Source organism: Dermochelys coriacea, chromosome 7 (genome assembly GCF_009764565.3).
Source record: "Dermochelys coriacea isolate rDerCor1 chromosome 7, rDerCor1.pri.v4, whole genome shotgun sequence".
Lineage (NCBI taxonomy): Eukaryota > Metazoa > Chordata > Testudines > Dermochelyidae > Dermochelys > Dermochelys coriacea.
In genome coordinates, this window is record NC_050074.1 from 49,280,440 (window position 1) to 49,296,010 (window position 15,571).

A 15,571-nucleotide genomic window follows, 5' to 3' on the forward strand; every position below is an offset into this window, starting at 1 on the left:
CCCCTGGGCCCTGCCAGCGGAACGAAGATGCGCCAGATGAGGGTCAGTATTAGAACTGGTGCAGAACTCAGCATTTGTGAAAAAAGCAGAAGAAAGGAGCGTTTTAATTTCATTAGCTGTTACCTGGTGGGGGGAATTAAATGAAAATTTCAATGCAATAATTGTCAAAGAGGGCCTTGTATTTGGGTGACCCCCCATCTGCCTAGACAAGTGGGGCGGGAGAAGCAAAAAGGGCTTTCTCCACCTACATGGAATGACAGAGTTTTTGATTTTCTCATCTGCCCCAGCCCATGGGGTGAGCATTTCATATGCGCCAAACCGTGAACGGTCCCCAATGAATTGAAAGTGACTGTCCCCCCCCAAAGTCTGACATTTTTCATTTTGAATTCTTTTCACAAAGGAAACTGCTGTGAGTTTTGCAGTGTTCTGCTTTGTTTGCAGCTGCTTTTTTCCAAGCAATTCTTTTGCATGCAGAAAAATCCCATCTGTGTGGTGCTGGCCCAGCCCTTTGCCTTGGGAGCAGCTCTGAGTTCCCAAGCCTCCCTGCCCAATACTGACAGGTCGTGCTGCTCTCTTGGGGTGTCACCATCTGATGTAGTGCAGTTGGGCGGGGGGAGGAAGTCCACTCGCTGGTGTTTGCCCACAGTGTCACTGCACAGACATGTGCTAACCAGCTGTTTAGAGGTGGGGTCTGAGGTGTATTACATCCGCTGCGGCCCTCTACTGGATTGGATGGGCTCTGCTCCAGGGTTTGTCACCCTCTAGTGGCTGAGTGGTGAATTGTCTCCTCTAGGTTGCTGAGCTCTGAGCAAGCTCGCCTGAGTGCTACACCTGATGCCACACACGTGCTTAGCCGAGGACTGTGGTGTCTGGCTGCACGGCACATGGCCACATGTACCCACCTCGCCTCAGCCGCTAAGCATCATTGCTGGACATCAAACCCCGAATTGTGAGCACTAAAAGCCTGGGTTGCTATTATGTTAGCTAAAGGAGCAACTCCATGCATTAGTAGCAGTAGTAGGCTCTTATCCTCCTATGGGAGCAGCCACTAGAGGAGGACTCATAACACAGTGCGCCGATGGGTTACATGTGCACTGGCACAGCTGGACAATGGGTTGCTCTGATCACTAGAGAACTCCCACTAGCTCAAGGCCTTTCTAGTCAGAACGTGGCCAAGAGAAGGCTCAAGGAAGAGGCAGCGTCTCCATAAACAAAGTCATTGTTTATTAGTTCGTTCCCAGCCACAGAAAGTTCACATTACAGGTGTGATGTGCCTTGGAGCTCAGCCTTGCTGCCTGCTCCGCTTCGGTTACATTTGCCATTTACAACTATTTACACCAGAGAGCAGATGCGCTTGGTCTTAACTGGCGCAGGCAGCTGTCCCATGGGGTGGGGGACGGGGGCATGGCCCTAGCGTGTAACTGTCAGTACACACCACATGAGCCATGGGCTACTCAATCTCAGGAGCGGCCTGCTTGGAAGTGGTTAACACCGGGCACTAGCAACATTGGGAAGCAAACGGCACAATTCCTGCCTTACTGGCTTGGCCTGGGAAGGGCGAGTTCTCCCTGCCTGTCCCTATGGCCCACGGTGTACCCTTTTGAGTCTCAACTAGCTGGGAGCAGGCTCTCAGGGCCTGACTTCCTGCTTTGGAATTTGCATAGCTGACCCCAAGATGCTTTGCTCCCTCACCCTCCCTCAGCTGGGGGGAGCTGAGCCCTATGAGGAGTGTGGGTAAGAAACTTTGCATTGTTATCTCAGAGGAAAACCAATGGATGACTCTCGGATGTCTGTCATGTGAATAGAGATGGACACAGCCCACAGGGCTCCCAGGCACTCTGACTGTGGTGGAATTGCAGGGTGAAGTGTGTCCCAGCATGATGACCCTGTCACATGTTCTCTCATCTGAAATCACAGGTAGTTATCCATAGTATTGCCTAGCTTTCACTACAGACCTCCATAGGGTTAGCCACTAATTTCTATAGCCCCATATACTTGCCACCTAAGGCAGCTGGTTCCAATCCCAGAAAGCCAAGATGCTTGGGGAGAGCTGATTTCTATGCTATAGTCTCCCCTGCCCAGGAAGAATCAGCACTTAGTGCAGTGAGTACTGCCCTGGCTTCCTTAGCGTGCTGTGCCATGGCTGGCTCTGGGCGTGGCTGTGGCCACACATCATAGCTTGGGTGGGGCAGTGACCCTGGTGGCTAATGGTGCCTTCTCCCAGACTGGCACCCAGTCATCTGTGTCCCCAACCCTTGGGTCAGCCCCCTTGCCCTGAACCTGAATAACCTCCCTGGCTGGGAGTGTCCCTTTGTGCTGTCTGGGCAGCATTGCCTGCCCTGCTTGGCTCCACTGCTCCAGCCTGCCTGGATTTCCCCAGCGGGCAGTGCTACAGCCGCTAGTGGCCATGGAGTGCCCGTGTGCAAGAGGGTGATGCCATGCTAGTGGGAGGATGAGCACCTGACTCAGGAGGGGCCAGGGCCGGATCCTAAGCTGGTGGGAAGAGGCGAAGCTCCACCAATACCCACGGCAGGCCATGACGCCACGCTACATTGCCCCAGCCACGGACTTGGCCTGAACTATTGGGGTGGTATAGGCAACATGCCAGCGGCTCTGTGAGCCCAGGAGCTGGGCCCCCTGCTGAACCCAGGGCTGAGATTGGTCCCTAGTGGGGACCCCGGGCAGCACAGGCTGGGAGCAGGGGAGCCAGATTAAACCCCAGGCTCTGTCTCTCCCCACCAATTAACAGCCCTTTTGAGCAGGTGCTTTGAGCACAGGCCTTAAAACTTCCACAGCAGCAGCAGCCAATGCCTGCCCCAGGCACCTGGAGCCCAATTTGCCCCCTCGCCCAGCTCCCGGGGCAGTTTTGGAGTCCTGACTTAAGCTGTGGGGCAGAGGGACTGTTGTAACCCCCACTCCCCAAAGGTGGCTGCATTTCAGCAGTGGGTGAAGTGCCCGTCAGTCCAGTTTGCAAAGCACTCTGGGGTCTGCCAGAGTGAGTGTGGCTGTGGCCACTAGGCCTAGCGATTGAATGCAGGCAGCACTCTCAGCCAGTCAACCCCTTCCCACAACCTTTTTTCATGCCCCATCCCACTGGCCCCCTCCCCAAATACACTCTGCTCTAGCTCCCAATCCCCATGATCGGGTCAGTGTAGCTGCCAGAAGACCCACTACTCAGCTCCCACACATGGCCCAGGGTAGCAACCGGGTGCCCCAGGACTTCACTACCCACAATGCCGCACAACTCAATACTGACCCTCCTCTCTTCCCCTGCCCCCCCATCATGAAGCCGCACAGCAGAGAGGCTGGTGCTGCCAGGTCCAGCGGCAGTGGGGCCATGGCTAAATAAATAATGAGAAGTAATCAGATGGGGAACTGAGGCACAGATAGGGGAGTGACTTGCCCAAGATCACTCAATAGGAGGGACCCAGCTGTCCAGGTACCCATTGCCTGCCTCTGCTCCCCACCTTGCCTGCTCTCCGCCTTGCCTCGCTCCATCCCCCTACTTGCTCTGTCCTTTCCTCACTTCACCCCGCCTGCCAAAAGGAATTCTTCCCACCTCTGAGGGTGGGGGGGCAAGGGCGTGGGAGGCGTGTTCTGCCCCATCCATTCCACCAGAGAGCAGCTTTGACCCCCTATGCCCAGTCTCCCTAGTACCCTCCAAGGTGCCACCGCAGCAGAGCCCGGGAAGGGGTGTGCCTGCTAGGTGCAGCTGGCACCAGAGGAGTGTGGCTGCAGCTTACATCCTCACCCCTCCTGCTTCCTGAATCCCTGACTTAACCCGGCTGCAGAGCCAGCTTTTTATACCACTGCAGCTCCACCTCCTTGAGGGCATCACATCATTCACCAATCAGCCCAGGCTGAGCCAGTGATATCATTCCCAGCATACTGCTTGCAGGAGTGACACATGGCCAGCGGTGGGTGGAATAGCCTGGCCTTGTGCCCTCGACCCCCATGGCGTTTAGCCCAACGATGGTGCCTCCCTGGGAATTCGAGAGGCACCCAGGAGTGACGTGCCACTGGGCATGCATGCACAATGGGTGTCAGGCTCCTGGGGACCCAGTCCCCTTGAGGGGACCACTTCCCTCTCTCCCTGCCAGTTCCCTCCTCGTCCAGTGCCAAAAGGGCAAGGATATTGTCAGTGGCCAAGAAGTTCCACCCCCAGCATGGACTTCCCATTCCTAAGTCAGACACCCCTCCAGCTTGGGCCCACCACACATCAATGCCCAGGGCACTGGCGGGAAACAGACCAAACCCAGGCTCCCCAACGGGTCCCATGTCAGGGTGAGAGGGAACATGGCAGCTCTGCCAATGGCACCCCAGCTCAGAGACACCCCCTCCCAGCTAGAGAGAGAGAGAGTGGCCCCTCCAGGTGCCAGCACTCTGGCTTGAAATCAATAGAGTGGGCAGAGGGTCCTGCGCTGGCTCATTCCTATGTTAGCATCAAGAGCTTCTGGTTTGATGAGGGACTGTGGGAGAGAACCTTACCATAGCCCCACCCCCCTACTTGGTGCCTGCCTTTTATTTTACAGTACCGTAGAAGTTAGGAAGAGAAAAGGACAAGCTGCTGGCCAGGGTGCCTCTGGGAACCTGGCTATCTTGCCCAAAGGGCCATGGGGCAATAGGGTGGGACTGCATCTCCAATGGACTATGTACAACCTACAAATAAATACTGTCTTGAAAGGGAATGGGGAGTGTGTGTGTATATATATATATTTATATATATATTTATAGATATTTTTAATATTAAAAGGGGGGGGAAATATAGCACTGTTATTACAAAGTCCCTGGTGGCGGTTTCATGTGAGCTGGTCCACGTCTGGCTGGTGATTCCGGCGGTTTCGAGGCTTCTTCTCTTCCTGCAGCTCCTTGGCTTTGAGGCTGGCCAGCGCCTCCTTGTGGCTGGAGGCTGCATGCCGCCAGTAGCCCTGGCAGTACTGGTTGATGAGTCCCATTTCAGGCTGGGTGAGGAGCTGCACCAGGTCCTGGTAATGGGGTCCGGGGGCACCAGGGACGCCAGCCCGCATGCCCAGCGCAGAGGTGGAGACGTCGCCGTCGGCCTGCAGGGCGGGCACCTCCGACTGGAAGAGCACGCTGTGCACCGTCTCACTGCTCAGCACGTGCAGCTGCACCTTGGCCACCGTGTGCTTGAAGTTGTTCTCAGTGGCCGTGCAGGAGTAGAGACCGCTGTCTGAGAGCTGCAGGGAGCGTAGGAGCAGCCCCTGCTCCGTCCGCAGCACCCGGCCCTCTGTGCGCAGCTGGACAGGAGAGAGGCCAAGGGCCAGAGCATTAGAACGGGTGAGATACAGTCGGGCATGGCAGGGGGTCATCGGGGGAGGGAGGGGAGATTAGAGACAGGCTCCATGCAAGCCTCCCCCACTGCCTCAGTCCCAACCTGCAGCCCCCCACTATGCCAGCCTGGCCCCCCGCCCCAGAGAGCAGGCAGTGGGCTGCAGGGCCTTTCCCTCCAGGCACCCTCCAGCGCCGCACCCTCCTACCTCTTTCCGCCGGTCGCTGTTGTCCTTCTGGACCAGCCACTTGATGGTGGCCTGCGGGGAACGGGGCTGGCACTCCAGGAAGGCCGTGCTGCCCTCCACCCCGTACTGGACAGCCTCCACCGTGTTCTTGTTGGCTGGAGTGGGGCAGAGGAGACTGGAGGTTGGACAATGGAATCAACACAACGCTGTGAACTCGACCCAACCCAGAGAGTTAGGAGAGGACATCTAATCTACATATTTCACATCCCCCCATCTTTCTCCATCCCTCGTGTCCCAGACGTACCCGCTGTGTGTGTGAGGAGGGGCAGGGTGGCCAGCCGGCCCTACTCACCATTGGAGTTGTAGCCCCGGCACTGGCGGATGGGGTTGCCGTGCCGGACATCCTGGCGCCTGCTTCGCCTGTGGGAGGGGGAGAAGGCACAGATGGAAAATTGCTCAGCGTCTCAGGGTGTCCCCAACCACCTGGGGCAGCCCTGTGGATGGAGTTCGGCTGCATTGTGCGGGGCTCAGTCATCCCCCTCCAGGTACCATGGGGATTGGGGCTTAGCCCCAATCCTGTCTCTCATCAAAGATACTGAGTTCCCTGCCTCCCAGCGCCCTGTTGGCAAAGCCAGCCAGTGAGTGCGAGAACCCATGCGGGGCTCAGGGTCCCCCCGTATAAAAGCCCCTCCCACAAGCACTGCTCGGCCCTGTGCTGGGCCCCTGGTATAACTGCCCCTGCAGCGCAGCTGTCCGTACCTCTTGGAGGATGCTGAGTAGCGGGAGCAGGCCTTGCCGTCCCAGGCGCAGTAGGGGTCCCTGGCCAGGCAGCAGTCGGCACAGGCCTCCCCATACACGTCACAGCGGTGCAGGGCCAGGTGGGTCACGCCTATGGCCGAGGCCACGTACAGTTGTTGCTGTGGGGGGCAAAGAGAATGTGGTGAGATGCCCCCTTGCGGCAGACCCTGCACTGTCCCAGGTGCCAAACCCACCTGTCGTCCCTTAGCATGGGCGCCTCAGGAGAGGCTGGGAACGAGGAGGGGCTGCCTCTCTGGGAGCGCAATGCTTGTCCGGAAATGGCCGGGAACTGCACCCTCCCAGCAGATCCCCTCTGCCCGGGGCTGGCTGAGGCAGAGCAAGCGGGTTTCCGGTACTCCCTGCGCATCCCCAGCCGAGCCGGCCCCGATGCTCCCGCAAGTGGGGCTGGGCATTCAGATCTCTGAATGGCTCTTCCCACACCCACCCCTGCGAGTTAACGACAGAGCCCATCTGAGCCCACAGGCCGCGCTACGTGAGTGAAGGTGGAAGCCCCTGGGGACGCTCGGAGAGTCCAGCTAGGAACACGTGGAATCTCCATCCCTCCTCAGCAGGCGGGAGTGCCGTGGCTGGGCTGGCATCTGCACCAGGTGGGCCACTCCCGTGAGGACCCCACCCCCTGCAGCGCACCACCGGCTTACCCTCTTGGAGGAGATGGTCATGGTCTTGATGGGGGCTGGAACCTGGAATGAGAGCACGGGAGCACGGTGGTTAGTCCGGGTCACTCAGCCCCCTCGGAGCTGCTCCTGATCACAGGGAGCAAAGGGCTGAGACAGAGTCAGAAACAAATCCATTGGCACCAAATCCTCTCCCTGGAGCAGTCACACATGCCCCAGGGAGCCAGGGCTCCAAACCCGGCCCCTTAGCACCGGAAACAGGCTGCTGGCACATGATCTACTGGAGCACTCCCTCAGCAAGCTGTAGTAGCAGAGCTCTCATACTTCCTGTGGAGCCAGCCGAATGGCGTGCTCACCTCCTGCCACTGATCACGCCGAAGATCAGAGCCCATGGGACTGGGCACCTCATAGCAGCCGATAGGGCCCTGTGACATCCCCTACTGACACCAGCAAGTGCTGGATCAGGGCCCAGGTGCCTGCTGGGAAGCCACAGATGAGACTGCAGTGGCAGCCTGCTGCACATTGCCACTGCAGCAGCGGGAGGGAGGTTCCCCTAGGGTGGGGGTGAGGGAGGGAGAACTGTCCCAGGTCATGGCGGATGGGGGATGGGGGCACAGCAAGGCCTGAGAGCGCAATGCGCGCAGAACCAGGAGACGTTACCTTGAACACTTCCACCTCCTCCAGCATCAGCTCCTCGGTCTCCAGGTCGTCCTTGGGGAGGACGATCACCTTTTGGACTGTGCCGCGATCTGCAAGGCACAGCCAGCACTCAGCACCATGTGGGATGGACCCTTCCTCCCTGCCACAGCGTGGGGCATGGGGCCGTGCCAATGGGGATGGCGTGGGAAGAGAGAGGCCACCCCACCAGCACAGCTTGAAATAGGCGAGGCTGGATCAGCACGAGGCTTTTAGCCAGCACAGGACTCCGGGGCCTGGACTGAACCTCAGAGTCACGGCTTCATCTTCCCCAGGGGGATCCACCAACCCTGGAGCTGCCCAGTGCTGCCTCAGGTGCTTGGATCTCTCCAGCAGCCGCTGCGCCTGGCTGGGGATCTCTGAGGCAAAGCCTCTGCTGGTGTGCCAGGGAGAGGCAGGGGGCCCTGCAGGCAGCACCAGCAGGAGGAACTCACAAAGCTCCTGTCGTCTGCTCTGATTTCGGTGTGGGCCCCAGAGATGGGCCCCGCGCACGTGGGGCACTGCAGAACATGCTGCTCCAACTAACACACGCACATGGCACCGGCTGGCCCCTCACCCGCGGGCCACCCAGCGCTCACAGCACTTGCCACTGACTGGGGGTGGGACAGGCCAACTCCCGTCACTCAAACCAGTTGCCTCTGGTTGGGGGGAGTGCAGCGGTGGATGAACAGAACATAACTGCGCAATGCAGAGTGAGGCTGGTCTGGGATTCTGATCCTGGGCCTGGGGAGAGCTGGCTGGCAGGCAGGGCTGCCCAGGCAGCAATGGGGAAGCCCTGTCCCCTCCCCCACATCCTGTTGGGCACCCCACCCTTGGCAGGGCAGGGGCACAGGTGTGGGAGCTCCTCGCTACCATCAAGTGCCGTTGGTGCAGTCTCCATCCGGGAACTGGCCCGAACCCCCCACGCCATCCCACAGGCCTGCTGCAGCCCCTGCCCCCGGGGGAAGGAACAGCTGAGCTCTGGAGATTCGTTACACTGATGCTGGGGCAGGGAGGAAATTCCCTGGTGGGCGGGACAGGTGTTGGGAGGATTTGGCCAGGCTGCCGTGTGCAGGGGTGGTTGAGCGAACAGCTGGCCAGGAGGCAGCGCATTCGTTAGTTAATGGGATCTTTCTGGGTCGTTAGCATTCCCTGCCACTTGTGTGGCGGCGCCAGCTGGGCTCCCCGGGTCGGCTGGCAGCCAAGGGCATGGCTCCCCCGACGCAGCGCTGGCCGCTCTGTCACAATGAACCCCCCAGTTAAACCAGCCCCTCTGCCTCCTAGGCTGGCTCTCTGGGGGCCTGGCACAGACCCTGCCCCCACAGCCCCAGATAACCCAGACCCCATGTGGCCTAGCAAGCACCAAGCTGCCCAGCGCAGGGTTGGGGTCTGCCCAGGGTGTCAGCCTGAAAGAATCCCTCCATGAGGGGTGGGGAACCAACAGCCAGTGCAGACCCGCCCCACCTACAGCCCCGCTTGCTGCGGCCCAGTTCTGGTGGCTGAGTTCCCCACCACGTTCCCCACGCATCCTGCAGGACAGCTCATACCCCTGGGCATCGTTCACGCCAGGAGCCTGGGGGTCGAACACTCACCTCCAGATCCCCACACCCTCCCCGGCTCTGTGCCAGGCTGGAGTCACCATGGGGCACCCACTCCATTCATCCTGAATACAGAGCCTGGCCTGGATTGCTGCACCCCCGGAACAGGCTCTGGGGCAGCCCCTGGGTGGGGGGGACTCCAGATGGAATTCTCGTCAGCTCTCGCAGTGGCCAGGCACATCTGATGGGGAGAGCGCGGCAGGGCAGCCCTGGCAACGCTGACCTGGCGAGCCGGCCCAGAGCAGGACTAAGTTCCCTGCCGTGCCCAGTGCCAGGCAGCGTGCCCTCCCACATGGCTTGTGTGGGTCCATGGTGTGTGTGTCTCCAGCGCACGTCTGCGGGTACCTGTGCCCAGGAAAAGCACCTCATAGCGCCCGTCGGCTGCGTCCACCTGATCCACGGCCACGGTGGTGAACTTGTAGTGCACGTTGCTGCGCACGACCAGCGGCTGGCGGTGCACAGGGTACACGGCATGGTACATCAGTGGGTGCGTGCGCATGAAGTTGATCACCTCGTCTGGGTAATCCTTGGTTGACTTCATGGAAGGGGTGAAGGTGCCTCCCGGGCACTGAAACAGAGAGCGGGCAGGCTGACTTCCCTCCTCCCAACCACGGCCCGGCCTCCCCCCACTCCCCACCCCGCGACCCGTCCCCCTGTCCCCACACCCAGTGGCCTGGCTTCCCCACGCCCCACCCCATGACACCGCCTCCGCCCAGTCCCTTGAGGCATGGTCCCTCCGGTGCACCGCAAGGCCCGCCTCCCGATGCACAGACCCCCCACCCGAAAGCATGGCCTGCCTCCCAATGTACAGCCCCCCACCCCAAATCATGGCCTGCCTCCCTATGCACAGCCCCCCACCCTACCTCATGGCACGGCCCTCTCTGCCCCCAGGGCATGGCCCCCACCCCACCCATCCTGCAGGACAGCTCATGCCCCTGGGCATTGTTCTGCCCACCTCTCCCTTCCTGAAGGCGTCGGCGCACCCATCCTGCAGCCAGCATCAGGTGCCACGAGACCCCGACCCAAAGCGACCATCTCATGTGTGCCCCCTTTGTGGGGAGCCTCTGATTCCTTCATTCCCCACTGTGCTGCCCCTGTGCCCTGCCCCTGCCTCTGCCCAGGCCGGAGGTTGTGGTACGGGGGAGCTTCTCCCCTGGCAGAGCAGGCTGCGTGCCACTGGTGGCCCTTCCCTCATCCCCCTGCCCAGCCCCCCAGCCCTGGCAAGGTGCATCCCTTCATGGCCACAGCCTGTCTGCCACCCCCTGGCTCTCCTGGGAGACACCAGGGGGAGTCACTCTAGGCCCTTTAGTAGGGCAGGTCCCAGAACTCCTGGTGAGGAAGCATCAGAGTCTCTGCACAGGGGAGGTCCATGTCCAGACACACACACACACTGGCGGGCACTCTGTGATTGTGCACCTTGCCCCACACCTCCGGTGCCCATCACTGCAGCCATCCCCAGAGGACCCCCGCTCCCCTGCTGCCTGCCCTGGCCGGGTGCTCTGGCAGGAGGCCCCGATTGTCCTTACGGTGCCTGGGCGCGGATAGGGCATCTTGCCCGTGTATGGCATCCACTGGTAGTTGGGTCCCTCCTTGTGGGCGAAGGGCCCATTGAAGACCATGCGTATGTCAGCCATGGAGTACACGCACACAGCGGAGCCTTTGAACACAGACCTGGGGTGGGGGGGAACATCACGTTATCCCCAGGGGGCACCTCTGTCAGACCCACCCTGAACCCATGCCCAGCCCTGACCTGCCTGGCAGGGACCCTGCCCAGTCAGACTGGGACAGCACCTCGAGCTCTCTGCTCATGTGAGATCCAGAAACACTCATCCCAAATGCGTGTGAGGGGCCTGTTCCCAGGGCGCCAGAATCCTAGCCTGGCATGGGGGTGTCAGGGCACCAATGGCTGGGAAGGTGATGGCACAGTGATGCCTGGACATGTCCAGGAAACAGTGCCACCTAGCTGCCTGTGATCCTGGATCTCTGCAGAGGCAGATGTGGAGGGATCAAGGTCCTCAGCGGCTGCCTGGCATGACCTCTCCAGCTGGGACTGACTCAGTGACGCCAGCTGGCACACCGCAAGGCTGCCTACATTCTTACTGCACCAGCCTGGGTGCCATGATTCCTGGGTTTCATGCCAGGTTCTGCCGCAGGACTGTGCTGTGACCCTGAGCCAATCACTACCCTTTCTGTGCCTCAGTTTCCCCATCTATGAACTAGTGCGTGCCTCCCTGCCGAAGGTGGGAGTGATGCTTTCCGGGGCTCTGGATGACAATGGGTGAATCCCCAGTTGGGCTGGGATCCCCTCCCCTGGGGTAGTGCGAGACCCCCCCCAGACACCCCTGCCCCCTTCAGTGATCAGCTGGATGGGTGGGGCCGGTTTCTGTGGGAGAAAAGAAATCCCTTTGCACCCACGAAGCCCCGGGGAGCATGAGGCTAGATAAGAGTGCCAGCCCCAGGCCCATGCCAAGATGGGGCAGAGCCCAGCATTGCCCAGGCCAGCACCCGGCCCTGCGGGGTTCCCAAGGTTGGAGAGGGAATCCGAGAGGGATCCCCACTCCTGTGCCTGGTGCAGGCAGGAAAGAGGGAGTCTCAGGCCCTGGAGCCCCTCCTGCCTGAGCTCAGATCGTGCAATGGGAGGCCACGCTGGTGGGGGGGTGGGGGCACCAGGGGGAGTGGGGAACAGGGCCCAATGGGACACTGCTCTCACCTGAGGGGACCTGACCCTGAATCCTCCCTGCCAGCGATGGGATGGGCCTGACTCTGAACCCTTTCTGCCCACGCTGAGACAGGCCTGAGCCAGAACCCTCTCTGCCAGCGCTGGCATGGGCCTGACCGCAAACCCTCTCTGCCTATGCCAGGACTGACTCAGAAACCTCTTTACCCCGTGCTGCAACAGGCCTTACCCCGAACCCTCTCTGCTTGTGCTAGGACAGGCCTGAATCAGAACCCTCTGCCTGTGGTGGGACATGCCTGACCAGTGTGCCCTGCGCCAGGAGGGTCTGCCCCCTAGTGTGATACCCCGATATCTACTCCCTTCCCCCCAGAAGCCCCTGCATGTCATCCTTGGGCTTCAGGGCCCGCTCCCATGGGGATGCACTCACTCAGCAGGGGCTGCACCCAGCTTGGTCTTTAAGGAGACCCATCCCCAACCCCTCCCGGTGGGCTCACCCAGAGGCAGAGAACACGGCGTAGATGATGGGGTTCTTCACGTCCTGGGTCTGCTGGATGAACACGTCCTCTGAGGGGAGAAGAGAAAGCATCAACAGCCGGGGAGACACCCGAGAGCTCTGCAGGGACTGGGGGACACAGGGCAGATGGAGAGAGAAGGGGCCATTGCAGGGAGTGTGGCAGCAGCGCTGCCTGTCGGGGGGCTCCCAGCTACTCCACTCTCTCCCATCAGGGGAGAGGCTGCTGTGGGCACCAGGGCAGGAGTGCTGGCTATGGGGGGAACACCCGGTTTCGCCCGGGGGCACTGTCACATAGGGGATGCTTTGGCTGCAGGGCGTGCACCAGTGGGGAAGATGCAGGCTGGGGACAGTGCCCCTCAGGAACCAGGGGAGCCTCTGATCTAGGCAAGCAAAGCGCAGGGAACCAGCTGGCGATGGGATGGTACATCCTGCTCCCAGCTGCAGCCCATCCATCGCGTGCCACGGCAGGCGCTGACAAGCTGCTGGGGACTGTGCTGCCTCCCAGCCTCTGCCAAGAGCGACTTTGCTGGGCGCCTCCGGGGAGGCTCCGGGGACCCAGATGTGGCACTGCCCTGCTGCAAGTGATGCCCCTGCTCAGAGATGCTGCAGCCTGCTGTGACTACTCGGGCAGCACAGAGGTTCTGTCTGCTATCACCTCTGGGGTCTGTAGTCAGCCGCTGCCCCACCCAGACACCTCATTGCCTGGCGTGCCACCTGCCCACCGGCCCTTACGGAGCTCATCGAAGTGTGTTTCGATCCCGTCAGGCCCCGGAACGGAGCAGATGAGCCGGGCTTTCAGGAACGTGCTCCATTTATTGACAAGGCAGCAGTGACCTCCGTCGTCATTCTAAACCAGGGGGGAAAATACCATCCTCAGGCACCCGGGCAACCAGAATGTGAGCTAGGCTCGTCCTCCTAGCTTGGGCTTCCCAGCAGGGGGCGCTGTAGGGAGGGGCAAGAGCGCTGGCTGTTGGGGGTTCCCCAACTACTCCAGCCCCAGCCTCCCCCAGCAGGGGGTGCTGTGGGGAGTGGGACAGGGGGCATTGGTTGTGCGGGAGCTCCCAGCTGCTCCAGTCCGAGCCTCTCCCAGTAATGGGCGCTGTGGGGAGTGGGACAGGGGGTGCTTGCTGTGGGGGGCAACCCTGTACTCCAGGCCCAGCCTCTCCCAGCAGGGGACACTGTGGGGAGGGGGCAGGAGCGCTGGCTGTGTGGGGAGCTCCCAGCTACTCTATTCAAATCCCAGCTTCTCCCTGCAGGAGCTCAGTTTGTGGGGGGACACTGCTGGTGTTCCAGTCCCAGCTGGGGGCACTGTAGAGAATGGAGCAGGAGCTCTGTCTGTGGGGAGCTCCCAGCCACTCCCAGCAGGAGGGGCCGTGGGGAGCCAGGTACATACCAAGCAGATGCGCCCAATGCGGGAGTAGACAGCAGGGCTTTGTGGGGCATCAGCCGATTTCTCCCGGAAGAAGAAGTAAAGCTTGTCGTCGTTCCTTTCGGCGCTGTCCGGGATAAGCTGGGCGTGAACAAACGCTGGGTCTGCAACCAGAAATGCCAGCACTGTGAGCCTGCCCTGCAATCTACTGAGAGGCCAATACTTGGCCCTGCTGCCCCCCCCCCAGCTGGCAAAACAACTTGTGAATTTGTCAAGAAACACCCTTTGGCAATACCCACACACAGGGCAGTTAAGGTTGTGTGGCTTTGGAATGCTCAGCAAGGCAACCTTAGTTTTCTCTTAATAGTTTTTAATGTAATATCCTAAGTTTTTAGCGAGCAATAAAGCCCGTAAAGTGGAACTAGTTAGCTAAAGAACTCTCTGTCTTTTGGGGGAATGCACCCCTAGCCAGAAGCCTCCAGGGCCTTTCCACAAGTCCTCCCAAAGGACAGACAAGTTCTCCTGCAAATGACCAGGAAGGACTCCACAGCACAAAGAACCATGGGATTTGCTGCAGGCACACGGGTGAGTGAAGACACTGTAGCACAGTTGGGCCTTGCAGTGGGGACGCTCAGATCCAGACGAGGCTAACCTGGCTGCTCAGACCTAGCTGTCAAGCCCCAGGCTAACTGCAGCAACAACATATCCTGTGACCAATCCCATGGAAGCCAGGGGGACTTTTGTCACTGACTCCGACAGGAGCAGTGACTGTGGTTAGGGCGACCGTGGTTAACCATCTGGCACGCATGTTTCACTGAGGCCATAATGCAGACTGATGCCCACGAATTCTCACTGGCATGTCTCATACCATACGTCAGTGGCCTATCCCCGCTTGTGCCAATGCTTGAGGTGCTGTACAGAAGTCCGATGATTTTTTTTCTTAATCATGAGAAAAGTAAAGGAGTACTTGTGGCACCTTAGAGACTAACAAATTTATTAGAGCATAAGCTTTCGTGAGCTACAGCTCACTTCATCAGATGCATCCGATGAAGTGAGCTGTAGCTCACGAAAGCTTATGCTCTAATAAATTTGTTAGTCTCTAAGGTGCCACAAGTACTCCTTTTCTTTTTGCGAATACAGACTAACATGGCTGCTACTCTGAAACCTGTCATTATGCAAGGCATGAGAAAAGTGTATCCCCCCTTGGCTCCCAACTCTCCTTGGACTCCAAAATGGCTTGACAGTTTTTTGCTCAAACGTTTGGATATCAATTCACATGAAGGAGCCCACGCTTGGGAAATTTCAGCCCCGAAGTTCCAGCAATTTTCGAGCAACTGGAAGCAGGAAGTTAGAATGGAAACTGTTTGGCAGCTGGAAGTGGAGTGACCAGTGCTGTTCCTGTTAAAATCTCTGTCCATCATCAATCAATATGCCTCCAAGCCCACGGTGACAGCTCTGCCTTCTCAATTGCAGCTACTGTGCCCAGAGGTATAATATGATCGCTCCAACTTCAGTTTACTCAGCTGTCACTGCTGCTTTGTCACAGGTGCAGGTGCTACTGGGAGAAGGCCAGGCATACTTCCCACCAGGGATCTCCCTCTGCTGCAGTAGGGAATGGAGGAGAGCAGGACAGAAATGTTCTGGATTGGTTATTGCAGATGATGGGGTTGACACCCCATTCCCATTCAGACCCATCCACCTATTCCCATGCAGAATCATCTATCCCTCTATACCAGAGGTGGGAAAACAAAGGCCCGTGGGCCACATCCAACCCGCAGGACCCTCTTGCCTGGCCCCTGAACTCCTGGCCCAGGAGGCTTGCCCCCAG

At 59.5% G+C, this 15,571-nt stretch overlaps 1 protein-coding gene across 2 annotated transcripts in view; it reads right to left on the minus strand.

The window, feature by feature from the left end:
* Nucleotides 1–1,203: 1,203 nt before the first annotated feature.
* The window catches only part of SEMA3F (semaphorin 3F), a 112,500-nt gene continuing 98,132 nt past the window's right edge, over nt 1,204–15,571 (minus strand). For both annotated transcript variants that reach the window (XM_038410676.2, XM_038410675.2), the window contains 11 exons: nt 13,768–13,907; nt 13,107–13,221; nt 12,355–12,424; nt 10,710–10,854; nt 9,529–9,751; nt 7,571–7,659; nt 6,935–6,976; nt 6,237–6,394; nt 5,830–5,897; nt 5,499–5,632; nt 1,204–5,258 (listed from right to left, as the gene is read on the minus strand). In XM_038410676.2, coding sequence (XP_038266604.1) covers nt 4,800–5,258; nt 5,499–5,632; nt 5,830–5,897; nt 6,237–6,394; nt 6,935–6,976; nt 7,571–7,659; nt 9,529–9,751; nt 10,710–10,854; nt 12,355–12,424; nt 13,107–13,221; nt 13,768–13,907 — 1,643 coding nt within the window. In that variant the 3' untranslated portion in view covers nt 1,204–4,799. The remainder of the gene's footprint in view (nt 5,259–5,498; nt 5,633–5,829; nt 5,898–6,236; nt 6,395–6,934; nt 6,977–7,570; nt 7,660–9,528; nt 9,752–10,709; nt 10,855–12,354; nt 12,425–13,106; nt 13,222–13,767; nt 13,908–15,571) is intronic.